Source organism: Hemibagrus wyckioides, linkage group LG02 (genome assembly GCF_019097595.1).
Source record: "Hemibagrus wyckioides isolate EC202008001 linkage group LG02, SWU_Hwy_1.0, whole genome shotgun sequence".
Taxonomy (NCBI): domain Eukaryota; kingdom Metazoa; phylum Chordata; class Actinopteri; order Siluriformes; family Bagridae; genus Hemibagrus; species Hemibagrus wyckioides.
The window spans coordinates 9,232,885-9,253,682 of NC_080711.1; the positions used below are offsets into that span (position 1 = coordinate 9,232,885).

The following is a 20,798-nucleotide window of genomic DNA, read 5'->3' on the forward strand; positions in this document are numbered from 1 at the left end:
GTTGGGGTCAGAGCGCAGGGTCAGCCATGAGGCAGCACCCCTGGAGCAGGGTGGGTTGGGGGCCGTGCTCAAGGGCCCAACATTCGCTGCTTGGCGGTGCTGGGGCTTGAACCCTAATCTTCCGGTCAACGACCCAGAGCTTTAACTAATAATAATCGAATAAGAAAGTGATATAAATCTGAACCATGCATGAATTCTGTTTGTTTGGTGATCAAAGCCATAAAACTGAGCTGTATGTATGCAGACTGTATGTTTCATATTTGGACTGACAAACAAAAATTGTGAAATTGAAATGAATTAATGAATACGAAACGGATTCATAATTAAAATTCAACTAGTTATGTAATTATCTAGCAATGTCTTGAGCTCCAGCTGTGATCATAATATCATAATGATGTGCCCTTCAGTCAGTGTTTCTTAGTCGGTTTTCTGGTTTTATTCATGTATGCTGTCAAAACAAAATAAGCTGAAAAGCAAACAAACCAAAAGTAGCAATTATGCCCTTTAAATTTAGACTTTAGGCAAACAGACTAATAGGTGTGAAAGTGCACTTTAACCAGGACGTTTGTAGCAGTTAATCCTGTGTTCAAGCTATCTTAAGACCTTACTATAAAAGAAGAGAGCTCCCTAAACCGAGCACTATAGACTGCGGTTTACATGAGTTCTCAATAATCGGATTTCTTTGTAAATACATGACGTATTCCAACCCGGAAGCAAACTCACCGTGGATGATGGACGTGACGTAATAAAAAATCTGTCTACCGCTGTTTTTTAAAAAAACATGGAGGCTATATTTTGGTCAGTGTTTATCTTGCAGTTTTTATTACTGCAGATTTCATATAATACTGCCCTTCTGCAAGCTGTCACTGTTTTATTACAAAGGCGGAGACGAGCGTTTCTGGAGCGCGCGGTCGCTCTTGGGCCCAGTGTGCGTCTTCCTCCTTTACCGACCAGCAGCCGCTCGTGCTGGATGCGCGTGCGGAGTCGGGACTGGTGGGAACGAGTGGTGCTGCAGGAGTTCTCGGACGCAGAATGGAGAGAGCATTTCAGGATGTGTCGCAGATCGTTTGTGAAGCTGTGTGACCTGATGAAAGATGTCATGCGCCCCGGTGAGATGACCGTGGGCCCCGCGGTGCCTTTAGAAATGCGCGTGGCGATTGCGCTGTACAAGCTCGGCGGCTGCAGGGAGTACAGGTCGATCGCGTATCGCTTTGGCGTCCATAAGACCACGGTGATGAAATTTGTTTACATGTTCTGTAAAGGTGTGGTGAACCAAGCGATACGACACTTCATCAGGGTCCCGAGCCTGCAGGAAGCCCGAGCCATCGCTAAGCGCTTTGAGAGCAACTTCTGTATTCCTCAGGTTATTGGATGTGTTGATGTAACCCACATCCCGGTTCTGGCGCCCAGTGATTGCTACATGAACTTTATCAACCGTAAAGACTGGACATCCTATGTGCTGCAAGGCGTCGTTGATGACCGTTATTGGTAATATTTGCCTAAGCAAATATGCAAAAGACTTTCCTGATTCTGCTGATGACCACTTGAACACACACCCACACACACACACAGCGTATACAAAGCATATACACGCTCCGCTGGAAAAAGACCCCTGTACCCCTTCTCTTTCATACAGTTCTCCATTCAGCCAGTCATGTGACAGTAGTGCAAAGCATAAATTCATCCAGATACACATCAAAAGCTTCAGCTTCAAAAGACCAGGTGATGTTTATCCGATCCACAGCAGTGCCCACTCTAGCCTCAGATTCTGGTCCTTGGCTGACAGGAGTGAAACCCAATGTGGTCTTCTGATGCTATAGCCTGATGTTTGACATGTATGTCCTGAGTTGTTTTTCTGTTCAGCACAGATGTTAACTGTGGTTGAGTTTTAACCTTCCTGACAGCTCAAATCAGTAAATCTGTGTATCGAGAGTATTGAAAGTACATGAAATACCGGGAATTCTGAAATACTCATATCAGCCCCTCTGGCACTGACAACCATGCCAAGGTCAAAGTCACTGAGATCACATTTTCCCCATTCTAATATCTGAGGTGAACATTAAATAAAGCTCCTGAACTGTATCAATATGGTTGTAGGCATTGTGATGAATATATAATGCATGAATGTTTAGGGCCTCCTATTAAAGTGGCTGGTGAGTGTATGTATATTTTTGTCAAGTTTGGTCACTTTTATTTATATAGCACATATAAGGAAAAGTGTTGGCTAAAGTGCTGTACAGCAAAATCAAGTAAATTCCCACAGCAACATATCAATAAATAATTTTTTTTTTAAAAAACACACTCTCTCTCTCTCTCTCTCTCTCTCTCTCTCTCTCTCTCTCTCTCAGTATAGCTATATATATCTATAACATCAATAGCAATAATGTCAGCCACAGTGGTACTATGGGTAGCTAGAGTGGTACAATCATGGGTCCAGCTTTTGTACCTTTGGTATATACTGTTTACCTTTGAAAGTGCCGGTTATGTACCTTCAATTAGTTTTTTCATACTTTAAATGATCTTTAAAGGTGTGGGGATACATACTAATGTTGCAAAAGATAAACCACTAACATCACAGAAAAGTATGACTTTGTATTTTTATTTCAGTGTGTGCATATAAAAGCAGGCTATAGTAAGTGTTCTCTATTTTTATGTCTCAGTAGCTTCTGGAGTGCGAGCTGTAAAGTTCCCGGAGGTGCTCATGATGCCACAGTGTTTAAGCAATCCCATCTGTTCAACATGGCTCACCTTCTCCCTAAGGTACACAGGGCACTACAGTCAAATGTGTTCTCCCACTCAACATACTAAACAGACACTATAGAGCATGGTAACAAATCTGTAATCCCACATTGTGTCACTGTTTCCAGTGCCAAGTTAGACCAGGTACAACAAGCACCACACAGGGCCATATGGGAGGAGCTTGTAATAATACAGAAAACTGATTATTTAAACAAAATGTGTGGCACAGCTATATTGAATATTAGTAGAAAGATTTTCCTTCCCTTTTTTGTTGGGTTGTGTTTTTTTTTTTTAATATCGATTTTGTCATACAGTTAAATGGTTTGCTTTCAGTTAAATGGTTGCTGATATTAACCTTGATTTTTGTATTTTTCATGCTAGCCATAATCATCCAAAATTTTGGCACCCTCAAGTTTAGATGAATCCCAAATGGATCTCTGTTTTCTCTTTGCTCACTACACAGGGTAGGACATAATGGTTTTTCAAACTGTGCAGTGCACCACAAGCCCATTAGATGTCTGACAAATTGCATTTATTCCTCTCCCAGGTTTCACTAAGATCAAAGTATTGGCACAGTTTCTTGCTGTTATCTCATGTCTACAGATTTTAGCATAAAATAAGCTCAATATCTTTTTTGTTATGACATGGGGAAATGGACACTAGATCTTGAGCAGTGCTGATAGTTCTGGGTTTGCATCATTAACTGCACCGTGTGGTTACACACTGGCAGTTGAAAAACATAATGTAATTCCATCCATCTATCCATCTTTTCCCTACATTGCTTATCTTACTGGGTTACAAGGAGCCTGGAGCCTGAAGTCTATCTGGAGAATTATGGTACAAGGCAGAGTACCCCATGTCTGTCACAGGGCACAATAGCACACCCATTCACACACTACAGACAATTTAGAAATGTCAATCAGCCTACAATGGATGTCTTTGGACTTGGGGGGAAACCATTATCAGGAGAAAACCTCAATGACACAGAGAGAACTCGCAGACACCACACACACACGAATGCCCAACCCGGGAGGTGTGAGGTGTATGTGCGAAACCCTAAGACACCATGCCACCCCAATGTTATTAAACATAATTCTTATAATTACTTACCTGGAGAAGAAAATCTAATTTCTGAGGGACAAACCACTGGTGTTAATAGCGTGAAACTGCTCTAATCAAAAACAGCATCACTGAGTTATTATCTGTTATGTTTCTTGTCTACCTTGCAGCACACTTGCGATATCGGTGGAACGCTTGTCAACTTCATCGTTCTTGGTGGCACAGCCTACCCACTGCTGGAATGGCTCATGAAGGCATATACCCCCAGTCCTACTCTAACCCCTCAGCAAAAGTCCTTTAACATATACCTTAGCGATGCAAGAGCAGCAATGGACATTGCTTTTGGAAGGTTGAAAGCAAGGTGGCAGGTTCTTCTGAACAGAAGTGACTTCCATTACACCTTTTCACCATATGTGACAATAACTTGCTGTGCACTGCATAATTTCTGTGAGAGGGAAGAGGAATCTTTTGGTCAAGCCTGGATGGAAGAGGCTGCTGTTTTGGAGAGAGCTGTGCCACAGCCGCCGACACAGTCTTATACAGAATTGAATAATGCTGGTGAAGCTGTAAGGCGGGTCCTCACAGAATATGTGGCCAGCAATTTTCCTCTTCGCATACAAGAACAATGAAGAGGGTCTTGCTTATAAAGGACACAGTGAATATTTATTTAAGTTTATACTTGGATTGATCAAGTTTTCAAACCTTTTTTTATAAACATGTTATCTTATTAAAAGATTTCTGAACTGCTGCTTTTTAATAAAGCATTTCTGATTGAGCATTTTTGTTTATTCATTGAAGTTATTAGAAACCCTACTTTCTGTGGCCTGTGTATTAATTTTACATCTGGCTTGTCATTCATCCAAGTTCTCATTCAAGTTCTCCAGGAACCTAAAGTCGTCTTGAGCACTCCTGTATCCTATTTGTTACAAGTTTTTAGGCCTGGAGCAAAAGAGTTGGTCTAGCTGGAAGGTCAGTGTATCACTCCAATAATAAATAGTGGCTAGCAAATCATTTGCTCTTTTGTCTTTTGTGCATTGTTTAGAGTGTGGTCAAATTTTCTGGAGAGATTTGACAGCTGACAAACTTTGACCTTTAAATAACTGGCCTGCTGTGATGTTATTTGTGTTAGTTTGCAGCTGACACTTTGGAATGTAACCCAAAGTTTTCTCCAAACCTGAACATTCACTCACTCATTCACTCACCCCCTCGCTCACTCACTCATTCATTCATTCATTCATTCATTCATTCATTAATTCAATCATTCAGTCGCCAATCATCTTCATTAAACTCTTTATACTGGTGGAAGCATACCCTTCATGGGATGCCAGTGCACACACACTCACATGCTCATTCACACCTAGAGGACATTTTTTACATAGCAAAGCCACCTACAAGCATGTTTTCGGGAGATGGAATGAAACTGGAGAGCCCATGTGGACTTGGAGTGAAACTCCACACAGACAGTAACCTGAGCTCAGGATCAAACTGTAGACTGTGGAGCTGTGAGGTGGCAACACAACCTGATGCACTAGCCTGCCACACATTTGTGAACACATCCAGACAGAAAAGAAAGATTGAGGCAACATCGCTCCACATTAATTTTATATATATATATAAAACTTCTAACACAATGTCACTTTTGTACTCCTGATCCTTTTTACCCCCATCTCTGAGGTCATGGAAGACTCATCGCTTTGTGTTGGACTGATTGACTGTTTCCTGACATTTCCCACCAGTCCAAATCAAACAATAGCCATTCAGGGTAAGGGCACACCACTGGATGTGACCTTTTCTCAGTTACTGGCAAATACATCTCAGATATAAGTGGTAACAATATATTCCATTATATAGTCTACATATATAAAACTCAAGGCAGGATTTTCGTCAGACTGGGATATAGATTCAATTCTGCAACAATTATTAATTTTTAAAGAGTATTTTTTAAAGTATTTGTTTTTTAACCATTCACATTTTTAACACCATGTCTCCAGGAATCATTTATAAAGTCCTATATATTATGAATACTCAAGTAACATTAATGCTAGCATAAATAGGATCATAGAAGCTTGTACAAATGGATTGAACTCCCTCCAGGAATCACAAAATATGTTAAGTTTAGTGGTCTGATTAAAAAATATAAATATATACTAATTGTTGATAAATCACAGTAAAGGTTTCGACTGGGAGAAATGCCTGTAAAATCTCATCTATCTCACAAATATTAGATTTACTTTAATAGATTTAATGGATTTAAGCATAGCAGCATTCCGATTATTTCTGACTATTGTTAATGCCTTAATACACGGTATCACTGCACATTTATGAACAATGATATTACTGTGACATTGCTTGTGATTATTGGTGTGTCTGTTTGTGTGTGTACTTTATACATACTTTATTGTATGTGTATGTTTGATATGTACGACTTATTCTGTTTCTCTTCATTCATGCTATATCAGTGCTTGGTAAATTACTTTGTTCTAAGATAAAGACAAAGATAAATGTTTGTTTTTACCAGAGACAAAAGTCTAATGATTGTTTGTTCATGGTCTTTGGCAAGTAGGTGCCCAAATTCCTTACTTCTCTGATGTGAATAAAATAAACAGCAAATGACAATGACATTACTATGTGAAATTTCCATGGGTACAGAGAAACAGATACATCTGCATGCACTTTACCTTTACAGGAAGTATAACAGTGGTTGGGGGATTTCTCAGGGCTAAAAAGTCCAAACACTCAGGTTTGCTGAACCTGACACTTGCAACATTGGATGTAATAACTTCTGGATATTTTTGAGAGTTTGTGAAGATAAAGAATTGTTGTGGTATGTAAAAACACTCTGCTTATCAGTCATTACTTGTTTCAAAGAAAACATACTCTCAATCTAATAGTTTCTAAGTAATTTCATTGCAATGCTTGCATGTTATTTTACTTAATGCATAATAACGCCTAAGTAAGATGTATGTAAGGTGTGATTTGGGGTGCACATTCTACCTAGTGTCCTTACTAGTTTTTCAACTATACTTGCATGTTGTTTTTCTTAAGTTTGTGTATCAGTTGCTTTGTGGTCTGTTCACTTTTGGACTTGATACAGACAACATAAAATAAGAAATTATTCAAAAATCCAAACCAGAATTTTAATGTCCGAATGGACCATATTTAGCAAAAGGTAAACAACAACAACAACAACAATACCAGAGGAAAGAATACCAGAAAGCTGGCTTTATCAGAACATGGCTTATGCAAGTTATTTATATATATTCTTTAGTGCATATGACATGCATTAATACTTATTTGTTATCTTTTTTTTAAAGGAACTGTTTTAAACAACACTATGAGAAAAATCAAAATTCATTGTCATGCTTGCATTATGCACAAAAAAAAGTTAACTCTTAAATCACTTTCTAGTCTTCAAAAAAGGTTCCAAGTTAAATGGGTCAGAACCCATAAAAATGCACAGGACACTTAAGAAACCTTTTTTGCTTTAAATTAATTCATGGTAAGAGTGATTTTAGAACAAATTATATCTAGCTTTGTAATTTGATCTTAGATCAACTTCTTGGATTACTTATATATATATATATATATATATATATATATATATATATATATATATATATATATATAATCTTTCAAATGCAATAAACAATATATTGAGCTGCAAATGAATACACATAAGTATATTTAGTACTTTTTTCCATTTGTATTTTTATTAGATGTTTATACAATCACTTGATCCATTGGAACTACAGACATATTGCCATATCTGTGCCAGGAAAAAATAATAATACAGAACATATATTTATATGAAATAGACATAAACATTTTAATTGTCTGGTTAAACTAAAATGTTTAAAAATAAATAAATAATAATAATAAAAAATAATAAATAAATAAAAAACAGGCAAATAAAACAAAAACAGTGGGTTGCAATGAACCCTAATTAGTAAAATGTACAATTTTAATATACAGTGGAATATGATTTGTAGAAGGCAAGCTCCATGAAGGTGTTATATTTTCTGTTTCTCTGAATTATCTGTGAATTCACTTGAAATATGCAAACTAAAATGTAGCTTGATTAATTAAAGTGAAAATGAACCGTCTCACTATATAAGAAGAATATTTCAGGAATATTTTGTGCCCTGTGAAGAGCTTCACGGTCAGTGCATTATTCTCCATCCTAATCCCCCTTCACTTTCCCTGAGCCCCTCACACTCTTTCCCACTGTATCGCGAGAGACTGACTGGGACAGGAGGCAGAGAAATAATCATATGCTTATAACACATCAAGAGAGCAAAAATACACGTGTTATAGCTGCTATATGATTCATTATTAGCACGTTAACTATTTATTGATGCCTAACGTTAGATGCGGTGGCTAGTCAAAGTGGAATGAGGACTAATACTGAAGGCAACACCACTGGCTTCTTGTCTAAACAACTAGCTAGCTATGTAGCCGCCGAGCTAGTTAGCTAGCTAGCTAAATCTGCAACATAGCCATTTACGTAGGTTAGTTAGCTAGCTAGCTAAAGCTACTTCAAGAAAGCCTCGGTTAAAATTTTCCGCTTCGCTATATTTATTTATTTTTTTTTGTCCGCCGAACAACAAGGTAGGACGTTTTCTATAGCTATAACGCAAGTAAAGGTGGCTAGCTGGACAAGTGGCTTTTATTAGCAAAAGTTCCAGGCTAGCTTGTTCAGCATATTGACAGCATTAGCCCGTTATTACGCTAGCCTGATAGCTACAATGCTTTTAATACTCTAATGTGTCTTTGTCACTCCAACGTTAGCTGTAGGTTCATACATGACAGCTGTATATTGTTATGGCAGCGAGGCCTTAGTGTGTGAGGTTAATTGTTGTTTTCCTCCATATCTAGCTCGCATAAGCACAGCGCCGGTCTCCAGTTACACCCTGACCCGAAAATGGTGAGTCCACGCCGGGTTTCTATTTGATTATCATGTTTTGGTAGCAACTAGTGGCGTGAAATGCTATCATTGTTTCAGCAAGAGCACGCTCGTTTTCATTTACCTACAGTGAGAAAAAGCAAGAAATTGTAAAGCAGTGTGTGTAACAGTTATAACTGCACCTTTCATAATAACCAGGCTGTGAGAACACAAATTATAGCAATCAAGTTACATCACACAGGACTAGGCAGCTATTGCTAAATAAGCCATTGCTCCAGAGATTAATAAGTATTTTGTATGATTAAGTATGATTTGTAGTTGTTGCTTTTGCATTATCATCTGCCAAACACCCTTTCTTCGATGAAAACAGTTTGTCGGAATAAATCAGTGAAGATTCATTAAATCATGATTAATCTTGCGAGGTTGTAGGATGGGAGGCTTTATATAAACATTAGTTTCAAATGTCAAGCACCATGACCTTATTCAAAGCTGGTATTAACATCTAGGACAAGTGGACAACACCTTTTACAGGTGTCAACAGGTTCTGACCCTCTGAGACGTACGTTTTTCAAGGACCACCTCTCAGACGTGTACCACAATATCACAACCTGTAATACAGTATTCCTCTGTACTATAATACTGTTGATGCAAAGTTGGAAGCACACAGTTGTGTAGAATATCTTTGTATGTTTGTTGTAACTTTTCCCTTTATTGGAGCTTACCTGCTCCAGCATGACAGTGCCTTCCGTGCACAAAGCAAGCACCATGAAGATCTGGTTTGTCAGTGTGACTAGTTGAACACCTTTAAGATGAACTGGACCATAGAAAAGAGTGCCTGACCTCACTAATACTCTTATGTCAGAATGAGCAGAAATCCCTACAACCATTTAAAAAAAAATCTAGCGGAAAGCCTTCCCAGAGGAGTGGAAGTTATTATAACAGCAAAAAGGGGGACTAAATCTGGAATGAGTATTTATTAATTTTATGGTCAGTTGTCCACAAACTTTTGGCCACAAAGTGTATATAATCTGCACTATTTGTATAAAATTTTGTCTCAACTTGTGCATCAATTATTTTTCCAATATATGTGCAACTGTTCATTTCTTCTATGTTGTCTTGTGCACACTTGGTCAGCTGTTAGCCATAAAGTTTACTTTTAGTGTAAGAAATTCTACTAAATGTTGCAACAGTGACCCCCGTAAAGCAGAGACCTACTTATCAGCATGTTTCATTTGCCAAGCTTTTGTGCATTCACTGACGCTTTTACAGTATTTTTTATTTATTTTTTTTGCAGGCCAAGGATCCTTTCTTGTAGAGCCCTGAAGAAAAACAAGACCTTCTCAGCTCTGCTCCTCACTCAACACTAGCTCTCCATAATCCTTCTGATGTATTCTAAAGTTAATCAGTATGCAGATTCTTACATATATATTTAAGTTAGCACACACGTCTTTATGCAGAGTGTGCAACCATTTCTAAAGAAGCCTGCTTGTTTTTTAAATGGGGGGAGACTGTCATCACTCCTTTTTTTGTCCATTACTTTTCCAAGTCCTGTGTAAAGCTTTACCCCATGAACAGAGCGTGCCTTCTCTTGACCCCATCAGCTTGTGACAATCGCTTGATCCTCGATCAGAAGGCTTTAGTGATTAGTCTGCAAATCACATTAAATCAGTCACTCCTATAGTTAGTTATGAACGGCTCCTTATTACCCCCGCCTAGCCCACGGGCTGCAGCAAACTCATCTCCTCTTCCTCCATCCCCATCTCCCTCACCTTCTCCTCCATCTCCCTCATTGCTCCCCCTTTCTGTGCGTCCCCCACCTTTGCCCCCTCCGGCTTCTGGCCAGCCACTGTCTTCTCTGTCTGACACACCGACTCCCTCACCTTCTCCCTGCCTTAGCTGGACCGAGTTCTGTGAGCTTCATGCCCGGGTAGCTGCTGGTGATTTTGCCCGTCACTTCAGGGCCTTTCTCATGGAGAATCCACATTATTCCCACGATTCTGCTGCTGCTTTCTGCCGCCGCTTCACTGACCGATTTGTTCGGCATTTCGAGAGCGAACTCGAGGGAAGCGGTGCAGTGAGGGAGGGTACAGGGATTTGGGTCACTCAGTCTGATGGCACGTCACTGGAGGAAGAGCCGACATCTCCACCACTTCTGCCACCTGACGCTGTTTCAACCTGCTTGCCTACACACGTCAGAGCTCCACCCAAGCCACTTTCAGCTCAGCAGGAATTGGACACTAGAGGTGCAGACAGATTTCAGAATCCCAATGTTTTCCAGGACTCGTATGCTCATGCGCAAATTTTGCCACCTTCCTCTTCTTCGTCTTGTTCATCTTCAATGGGTGGGAACAACGGTCGAAGGGAAGATAGGGCATTGACGGTTAAAAAGTATCCTGGCCACTTGCCTGGTAATGGAGACCTGGAAGAAGAGGAGGACAGTTGGGTGGGGCCAGTGACAGGAGAGGAGGCAGAGTCAGATGAGCTAGTGGGGAAAGACTGCGAGGCAGAGGGCAATACTTTCACAGACAGACCTGACAGCAGCCTAACACCACTAAGCCCTGCTTCCGGTGGACCGCTAAACTCTGGGTCAAAGGGCAACATCCCAGGTGCAGGTGGTCACTCGAAAAACAAGCTAAAGAAACGCTTCTCCCTACGCAATGTGGGCCGCAGTGTGCGGGGCAGTGTGAGAGGTATCCTGCACTGGCGGAGCTCCTCTAGTGATTCGCCTCAAAGTTGTGGCTCGGCTAATGCCACGCCATTGCCCTCAAGTTACAGCTACACTATGGGCCTGCAGGATGCCAAGAGGAATGCTCAAGGTGCTCCAACCTCGCTTCCTGTCTCACTTTCCCTGCCCCTTTCACTCCCTCACTCATCGTCCTCATCCCTGCCGCCGTCATCCTCCAGCAGCGCCACCTCTCTCTCCCTCTCTGAAGCTCGTGATCGGAGGAGGAGTAATGGAGAAGGCGAGAAAGAGAAGTGGACCCACAGGCTGGAGAAGCTGCGTTTGTCCCGCTCTCCACCACCAACCCTGCAAGCACCCGTGGGACCCACGTCAGCCTTGTTACCCTCTGTCCTACCTTCTAGGAAGACAGGTAGACTTGTACGAGAGGGAGGAGTGAACGTCTGCTCCTCGGCAGATGAATTTACTGGCTCCCATGGCTTTCCAGGCTTCTCTTTCGGGTTGCTCCATCATGGCATGGACAATAACAATGCGGTCTCTGGCTCCAGTGCAGAGCAAACAGGTGGAATGCCTCCTCCAGTCACAGTGGGGGCAATAGCTGGACGGGGCACTCGCTGGCACAAGTGTCGACTGGTTCTTAAGGAGCGAGACAAGGAAGGAGGCGAGAGAGGAGAGGAGTACTTCTTAGAGTTTTACATCCCTCCCAAGGTAAATAGAAAAGATATCATACACATAGTCTATAAGAAGACAATTATTTAGGTCACTTTTATGCATTGCGTTGTATTTCACAAAACCTTGACAACTCTAGAAACTGTGTACTTTGGATTAAAATGTACTTTTGGATTAAATCTGTTGTACTTTGGATTAAAATCATCTTGGTGTCACCCTGTTGCCGAAAGCATATTTGTTTGGTGTTGCAATGAAATTATATAAATATGAAAGACAGAAAAACATTTTTTTCTGCTTTCCTCTTCAGGCCTCAAAGCCCAGACTGACTATCCCATGCTGCTGCATCTTAGACGTCAGGAGCACCACAGCTCTTGAAGTGCCAGACAAAGAAAACACTTTTCTTCTGCAGGTTTGTCTTCACAGCTCTTTCAGTTACTGCTTCAGTCTCATTCTCATTTCAGGTGCCCCTCAACAGAGGTTTCTCTATCACGATTTTAACAGGATGATTCTTTTACAAACTTTTGCAATTAATATATGCTTTCTCATCGATCTCTTGTTTTCTGTCTCATTGTCTTCGTCTTTGTTGTTCTCTCAGTTGGAAGGACAGGTCCAATACGTCATTGAGACCAGAGATGCTGTACAGATGAGAGCTTGGCTGAGTGACATTAGAAACAGCATCTGTCTCAGGTAAGATACATTCAGTTATGCTGTCGATATTGTTGATTTAATGATCAACTATATCAGGAATTGATTATTAGAGAGGTGAGTGGGTTTGTACTAAATAATGCAAAAATTTAATGCAGTATTTAAAGTTTGTTGAGGATGCATTGTTGAGGATGTTTTTATTGGTAAGCTCATATGATGTTGCCCTCCTCCATGTCTTCTCTGTTCTAATCCAGGGATGGAACCAAGCTTCTTTTTTTTTCTTCTTATGTTACATTTGAGCATAAATGGATGTTGGGGAAAATTGTCGTTTTAATTGTATATATGAGCTGTTTTATACTGATTTAATTGTACTGTTTTCATACAGTATAAGATATAGTATGCTGATACATGGCTACTTGAATAATCTAATAACCACTGTAATCTGATACTTAGTGTGCTTGTAGAATCACGTACTCTTTGGCTTTTGACCTTAGTGAGCAAGAGGATATCGAGGGAGTGTGTGGTGGAGCACAGACAGACCTCAGCAGCACACCAGAATTCAGTGACCGTCTGTCTCAAGGTCAGTGTTTTGCATGTAGTGAGAAGTCGTCAGCTGAAACGATATTAGCCACAGTTTAGTTGTGAAGACATCACTGTAAAAGTATTTAGTATCATGGTTGGGACCAACTATGTACAGTTTGTACATTTCAGTTGTTGTAATATAATAGTCTTATTATTATTATTATTATTTATTTTTTTTAAATATCTGATTAATCTTCATATGTTATATATGATTGAGTACAAATGCAAAGACAAATTCCGACATAAATGATGTGAATTCACAATGAGTATTACTGAAGTACAGCTGCTTCACAGCTTTATATTACATAAGGACAGTTAAATATTATGTGTGTTTTGAATGTACAGTTTGTTATGGTGGGGTGGGTGGTTCTCCACTGCTTGAGCAACTTCCTCCCGAGTTGCCACCCCGCGCCCCACTAGATGAACCCGATGGTCGGCTGCTTGGCGGAGGCGGAGCTAGTCTTGGCATGCCATTCCCAGAGACGCCTGATGCCACAGGTATGCCTTACAGACGTTACATGTAACAGGCTAACAAACAGACGATCAGACAGCTGTCCATTGTGAAGTCTGTAAATCTTACATTCATACAGCCTCTGCCATACGCTTTTTTCATACCACAGAAGTCCTCAGTGTTTCTTTGCCTTTTCTCAGGGTCCTTCCTGTTCTCGGAGGGCTCAGCAGCAGAGCCAGTTGAACACCCATTAAGTGAGTGTCAGTGGTTCCACGGTACCTTGTCACGGCTCAAGGCGGCCCAGCTAGTGCTGGCAGGCGGCATGGCAAGTCATGGCGTCTTCCTTGTGCGCCAGAGTGAGACACGGCGTGGGGAGTATGTACTCACCTTCAACTTCCAGGGCAAAGCGAAGGTGAGTTCACAGTTCATTCTCTTCCACCTTTTTTTGGTAATAGTCTGAATGAGATACTACTCTCTTATTATTTTCACATTTCTACATTTCTCATCTCTTTATTTATTTATTTTCTCATATCTTTATTTATTTTTCTCTTTCTCTCATTGTGATGTTATATTTCTCTTTCTTGCCTCTCTGTACAGCACCTGCGCCTTTCTCTGAACGAGGATGGCCAGTGTCGTGTGCAGCATCTCTGGTTCCAGTCTATTTTTGATATGCTGGAGCACTTCCGGGTGCACCCCATTCCCCTGGAGTCTGGGGGTGCTTCGGACGTCACCCTCATCAGCTTTGTCGGTGCCACGGCTGCCCGGCAACCAGGTATTGACACCCAGGGCCAAGGCTAAAAACTGGAGGAATGGAGGAAGGCTTGACTGTGATGTCAGACTGGAGTAGCATTTGGGTTATGTTAATAGGGTTTGAAAAACATTCAGTGTACCCAAAAATTCCAGATTGCATTTTTCATGGTATGCATAGGCCTGTATGATAATGTGAATACACTTCTGCAGGCCGCCGCATGAGCTTTGTGACATTGTAGTAGTGCTAAAATAGAATTTTATTCACATATCTAGCCATCTCCCGTTGGCAGCATAGCATGCGTGAGTGAAGTTTGCCATTTGCTGGCTGTGCATGACTTCGCTTTTGACATTTTTCTGGTTTTGTATTTGTATTTGCTTAGTGTGCATGGCCTGATATGTTTACTTGTCCCTTTCCTGCAGTACCCTTACCACTCTAAACCCACATCAACACTTTCATCCTCAACCTATCTATCTTATGATTGTACCTATTGTCTGCTCTCCTCTAACTTTTCAACCTTTTTGCTTCATTCATTCTTTTGCTTCAGTCTCAAGCTCTTTTTCTGTGCTACACCTGTATGAAAATATCTTCCATCATAACTATACTAAGGCCTAGCTAGTATGAAAACTGTTGTGCCACTTTATTGATTTTAAGAACATAAAACCTTTCATAAAAAAATTTAAAATACATGGCTTGGCATAATCACATAGCTGGTAGTGTGGCTGCCTCACAGCTCCAGGGTCTGTGGATCCAACCTGTGTTTGGGATACAGTCTGTGTAGATTTACAAGAATTCTCCATGTGTCTAAGTAAGTTTTCACTGAGTACTCTGGTGTCTGATGTCCAATCCCGGTTCCTTTCCCACTTAACTCCTGGGATAGGCTCCATAACACTGTGACCTTGTCCAGGATAAAAGAGGTTACTGCAGAAGCTATAATATGCGTACAAGTTACTTTAGAATATACTGTTATAATATTCTTTTTATACTATCCGTAATGTAATACTAAAACCAGAAAATAACACCTTTAGAATTTAGTGCCAACAAGAGCGTAGTAAAGAGTACATTCTGTCTAAACTGTCTAAAGTGACAGAGAAAACTTGCGGATTCTGGCCGTGACGAAGCTGCTTGAGAGCGTTTAATTGCAGAAAAGAAATCTATTTCCATGAGTGAATAGTGACTTTTAGCCCTCTTCAACATGTTTGATGGGCAACGTAGTGTCAAACTCATGAAAGAGAGTGCTTTTCTGATGCTTTTCCACATGTTGAATCTAGCATTCACTTTCTCTTCAGTCCCATCTATCCCTCCTTTTATTTATTCTCCTATATCATCCATCTTTCTCTGTATGTGCACATCTGCCTTTTGCCCAAACCTCTGTCCCACCCCTATTCCTCAGGCCTCCCTCCTGCTAGTGCGTACCAAAGCTCTGATTGGCTGTCTTTGTTGTTGTTTGTCGTTGGGTCATCTTCGCAGGCCGGGACAGGGCAGGCAGCCGGCCCACAGTCTGTGATGTCATCACCACGCGCCACCCTGACTCTCCATCAACCCCCATCTCTGACTGTGTGTAAGTGAGACCAGATTTAATAGAGAGAGAGCAAGACAGAGAGAATGTAAGAAAACTATGACATGATGAAGACAGTATCTGACATAAAGGGTAGACACTGAAAGGTTACAAGGCAGCGAAAGGGGAAACTCCGGCCATTTGAAGCCTGGAAATCTCTAAATATGTGGACAACAGAGATAGCAATTTAATCAGCTACTCAATTAAAATGTTATATGGCGAGGAGAAGACTAAACATAACACCACAAAACCTGTAGCATATGAAAGGTGAAGGTGATAGAGATGGTTGGGAGTGGAGCAGCAGGTCATCCGTTCACCTCAGATGCACATTTTGTCTGCCTAACTTTCCATTCACGTTTGAATTTCAGTTGCATAGATCCATTGTAGATTTGTCGTCACATGGAACATTGCTCACTATAGCTTGTGATTATCACATCAGCAGTTCAGCTTTCCATTTAGTAATTGATCTCACATCACACATTTGACAGACAACAAGCTCTTTCTCCACACCTTCTTCAAATACTATTCTATTGTGTAGAATGAGTTATGTCTTGATACAGCTTTATAAGGTAGGTTGCATTCATCCCTATTTACAGACACTGTGGAGACAGGGTATAGGAAGTCTGTGTACTGTGTGTTGACTGATTCCATTACTGGGACACATGCATGTGTTTGCTTCCTGGATCTCTCACATACTTTGCCATTTCTTTCTCTTGTTCTCTCTCTCTCGCCTTTCGTCTTCTCTTTTTTCCCCTTTTCACCCCTTTCTTCTTCTTTCACTTTGTTCTCACTCTGTGGAACTTACCACGTTTTGTATTTACCTGATTTTTCCCTTTCGACTTTCTTTCCTGTTTTGCCTACTTCCTTTCTACCTCTTTCTGTCTTTTTCTCTTGGCCTCACTGTCCTTGTTCCAGACTTGACCAGCAGACCCCGTAGCCCCCCTCAGCCCCCGCCTCCCCCCCTCCCACCAGGGCGCCCTCCACCACCCACACCACCGCAGGAGCGTGTAACCGATGTGGAGGCCGTAGGAGGAGCAGTGGCCAGCGGGCCTGAGGAATGTGAAGAGCGCGAAAGGGACACACCTCTAAGACAGCTAGAAGGAACAGAGGCCGAAGAGAGAGAGGGAGGCCGGGCCAGAGCCATCGACAACCAGTACTCCTTCTTCTGAGGAGCAGAGGAGGAGAGCCAGTCACAATCAGTATTTTTCACTTCATAGGAAGAACTCAAGGGGTTGGGGGAAGCGTTACTAACACTATTAAAAAAAAAAAAAAAAAAAAGCTTTCAAAGAATGAGAGAGATATGGAGGGAGATACACACACACACACACACCCCCACACACATGCACACACACTGTTCAGTAAATATACAACATAAAACACTAAGTAACAGTACACTAAGTGAAGATTGGCTGAGGAAACATTTGTTAATGTTACACTACATTTATTTTTCATTGTATTTCAGTATTAAATGTCTCTTGTTCTGTTGCATAGGACGGTACGGTCCTTCAGCTTTGTGCAATCACACTGGATGGTACTCGACCACCACGTGGTGCTATCATTTATACACAGATGTTTCAGATTATGTACACAGCAGCACTCTGTCATATTTTCCCGGTACATTTGCTTTGTTTTCCTTTCGTGTTTGTTGTTTTATCGTTGGATCAGCCGTCACCGAAGAACCATGATTATTGCAGTTTATTTCAGTGCTAGACTTCACACAAGACTGCTGCTTGCCAAAATAACCCAAACTCATCTGCGAGTCAGACAAGATATAAAACATCTCCACGGACATCGTTACCTCAGTGCCCTCGGGCTGTATGGGTATGACTGCTGATCTGAGACCTTGGAATCCTTAATAATTAAATGAATTTAAATTGGCTGCTCCCAGATCAGCAGTCTTGCAGTGAGATGCTTGAGCCCTGATGTCTCATCCACTGCTTTGCTGAAATGTGCACAGGGCTGGAAGCAACCAAATCAGTTTGACATCTGCAACATGCTGATGTTCTTACCAGAAACTCACTTTGATAGCTGTTTTTGAGTCATTTAATATGATCTTGGTTTGATAGATTTGCGTAAAAGACTGAAGACAAATTCATTCAAACACTATCCGAGTCGACTGGGATTTGTGTGCATGTCAATTTCCATTGTGTAAATGATGTATTTTATACAATGAAATGATTGGCTGCTGGCTAAAAGTCAAAGCACACATGTGAAAGGTGATTTGGTTCACAAATCCTGAACCTGCCTCTTATGTCAGGAGACAGTCTCTCTCTTTCTCTCTATATATTTCTCATTCTTTGTCTATATCCAGTAGCTGCATTTGATTCATCTTTGCTATATGTCTTTTAAGATCTCCCCTCAGTCTATCATCTCTCTGCTCAGTCTCAGCATTCTTATATATACACACACACACACACACACACACACCTCTGCACACTGTTTTAGTTTTGTTTATTTCAAGAGTCCAGAGGAGGGAGAATGTTGCTCATTTACACAAGAATTAGTTTCTTATTGAATATGATGATGAGGAAGACCGTGATAATCGATAGTAATAATTGTCTAAATAATAGTATTAATTTTATTTTTTATGTTGTTTTAAAAATGCCTCTGTTGTATGTCGTATATTCTGTGTATGCATAATATTGTTCTCCAGACTGAGTTTCACATTTTTGTGCCTTTTTTTGTATAGCTTGTGATCTCCCTCAGCCTGTCCCACACTAGTTTCTCCTTTGCCTTGTTACAGTTTCCTCATATTTCAAGAAAGTTTATTTTCTTTTAAAGGAAAACAAAAAAAAAAAAGACCAGGACAAATGGCACTTAACTCCCTGTGCCTTCCCATGTTGTTTTGTCATCATTCATTCTGTGCCAGTCATCTTTGGCTTTATCTCCAAGCGCATTTTACTCCTTTTAACCACATCACGTCTCTATGTAGTGACCTTCTTTTTTTTTTAAACTGTATATTGCTCTTACACTGATTGTTTTATTCTCTTTTCCCTTTCCTTGACTTTTGAACTTCTATTTGTGCCTTTTCTCTCTCTCTCTCTCTCTCTCTCTCTCTCTCTGTGCTGGGACCGTGTGTTGAGGTGGACTGTGTTGTCCACTCTGTGTAATTAGTTTCAGGTACTACATTGAATTTAATAATAATAATAATAATAATAATAATAAATAATAAATAATAATAATACATGACAATGGTGATATAAATATACTGAAACATTTTGGAGTTGTGTGTCTGTGTGTAACTGCAGTGAAAATCCATATGAAAAGGGCCAGTGCAGCTTAAGCAAGCATATTGTTGTATGTTTGTAATGTCACTAGTCTGATAAACTACTGGGCTTTTTACATAAAAAGCCTTTAGAATATCATAAGAACTATTTGACAGATTGGTTATTCGTTTACAAGGAGAGTATTTGACACTGGCATTTTGAATCATAGGATATCACAATTATGCATTATAGATTTCAACTGGTTCCCTGCTTCAGTTACCTGATTTAAGTCATCAGTTATTTCATCAGCTTTGGTGTGATGAATCATGGCTTTCCTATAAACCTGACATAAGCCTATTTACGTTGTAACTCGTCTGAACATTTCTTGCCTAAAGAAGTGGTCTGTTGCTTTTCTTTCCACGTGTTAAATGAAAGGTATTGTTATTTTCTCTCTGGTGTAGGCGGAACAGTTTTCGTCTAGTGTCAGTGGTTCTCGAAGTGGAGTCTGTGTTGCTTTTATTTTTTTAATTACACCCCAAATATCTTAGATTTATATCGAGTTCTTATGGTTCTTAGCCAGTTTGACTGATCCTTTAATTTGAATGGCTGTAAGCCTCAAAACCCTATAACTATAAACCAGTAATAAAGCTAGAAATTGGACTGAATATTCTGTCAAGTTTTAATGAAAGTAATTACTACCGAGGTGGTCCCTGGTTGCAAAAAGGTTCGAGAAGCCCTGGTCTAACTGATGTGGCAGTAATTGTTTTTCCATCATTAGAGAACCCATGGCTTTAGGGAAAAGGAGGTTTGTCTTGAAAAAAAACCATAAAATTATACCACAATTACAGTAGAAATATCATCATTGGCAAGTTCTGAATATGAATACAGTTCTAATACTCTACTGTAAAGACTCATAGAGCTAACAGTATCATCTTAACCCTTATTTTCATTTCAGTACAGCTTTACTTTAGGTAAACATGTAGAGTGGAAGTGTTTGTGAGACAGTTTTAATCTTACTCTCACCCACTTTCAAATAAAATTTGAACAATCTCAATCAGACCTGCAGAAAGTTTAACTAATCCCAGTCACTGGGAACCCACAGTTAGTATATTTTTGTTTGCACCTGCTCTTGCAGTTGTACCCTGAGTTAGCAACCCATCCAGGGTGTCCCCCCTCTTCGTGTCCTGAGTCCCGTGGGACAGGCCTCATGTTCCCCACGACCCTGTGCAGAAAATAGATGGATTTTTTCGTACAACAGGAAGAAAGTAGAGTGGCCTTAGTAAGAGAGTCATGCAAGAACTTCAGGAGATTATGAGCAAGAGCATTCAAAAATGTAAAGAGGGTGTATAGCACATGAAGGGTTGACTATAGAGTGCAGGAGAGATTGACCTATTTCTGTAATCAGGATAGGTTCTTTTGGTTACTGTGACCTTCACAGCCACGCCATTCTTGTTTGATTGTGTTTGAGATGTCCGGTGTAAAGGGAGTTTTAACTTAGATGGAGGGTCTTCATCCAGGAAGAGATGTTAGAAAAGTTACAGTGCAGTAACTTGTACGA

The 20,798-nt window shown here is 40.5% G+C and overlaps 2 protein-coding genes across 4 annotated transcripts; both read left to right on the forward strand.

Moving 5' to 3' along the window:
• The first annotated feature begins 668 nt into the window (after positions 1–668).
• On the forward strand, positions 669–4,696 carry LOC131342322 (uncharacterized). 2 transcript variants are annotated; one of them, XM_058373076.1, is made up of 3 exons: positions 669–1,488; positions 2,661–2,760; positions 3,969–4,696. In XM_058373076.1, exons 1-3 carry the CDS (start codon positions 782–784, stop codon positions 4,425–4,427), a joined length of 1,266 nt encoding a protein of 421 aa, XP_058229059.1. In that variant the 5' UTR covers positions 669–781; the 3' UTR covers positions 4,428–4,696. The 2 variants fall into 2 exon arrangements, with proteins under 2 accessions (XP_058229059.1, XP_058229067.1); XM_058373084.1 differs by having other exon boundaries at positions 670–1,488; positions 2,664–2,760.
• Positions 4,697–7,993: 3,297 nt separating this feature from the next.
• Positions 7,994–19,905, forward strand: sh2b1 (SH2B adaptor protein 1). Of its 2 annotated transcripts, XM_058373901.1 has the most exons (11): positions 7,994–8,406; positions 8,674–8,722; positions 9,996–12,089; positions 12,358–12,459; positions 12,646–12,737; positions 13,190–13,275; positions 13,623–13,775; positions 13,929–14,140; positions 14,326–14,500; positions 15,947–16,037; positions 16,950–17,123. In XM_058373901.1, the coding sequence occupies exons 3-11, from the start codon at positions 10,389–10,391 to the stop codon at positions 16,969–16,971; spliced, it is 2,634 nt and encodes an 877-aa protein (XP_058229884.1). In that variant the 5' UTR covers positions 7,994–8,406; positions 8,674–8,722; positions 9,996–10,388; the 3' UTR covers positions 16,972–17,123. The 2 variants fall into 2 exon arrangements, with proteins under 2 accessions (XP_058229884.1, XP_058229874.1); XM_058373891.1 differs by lacking the exon at positions 15,947–16,037 and having other exon boundaries at positions 16,950–19,905.
• Positions 19,906–20,798: the final 893 nt, after the last annotated feature.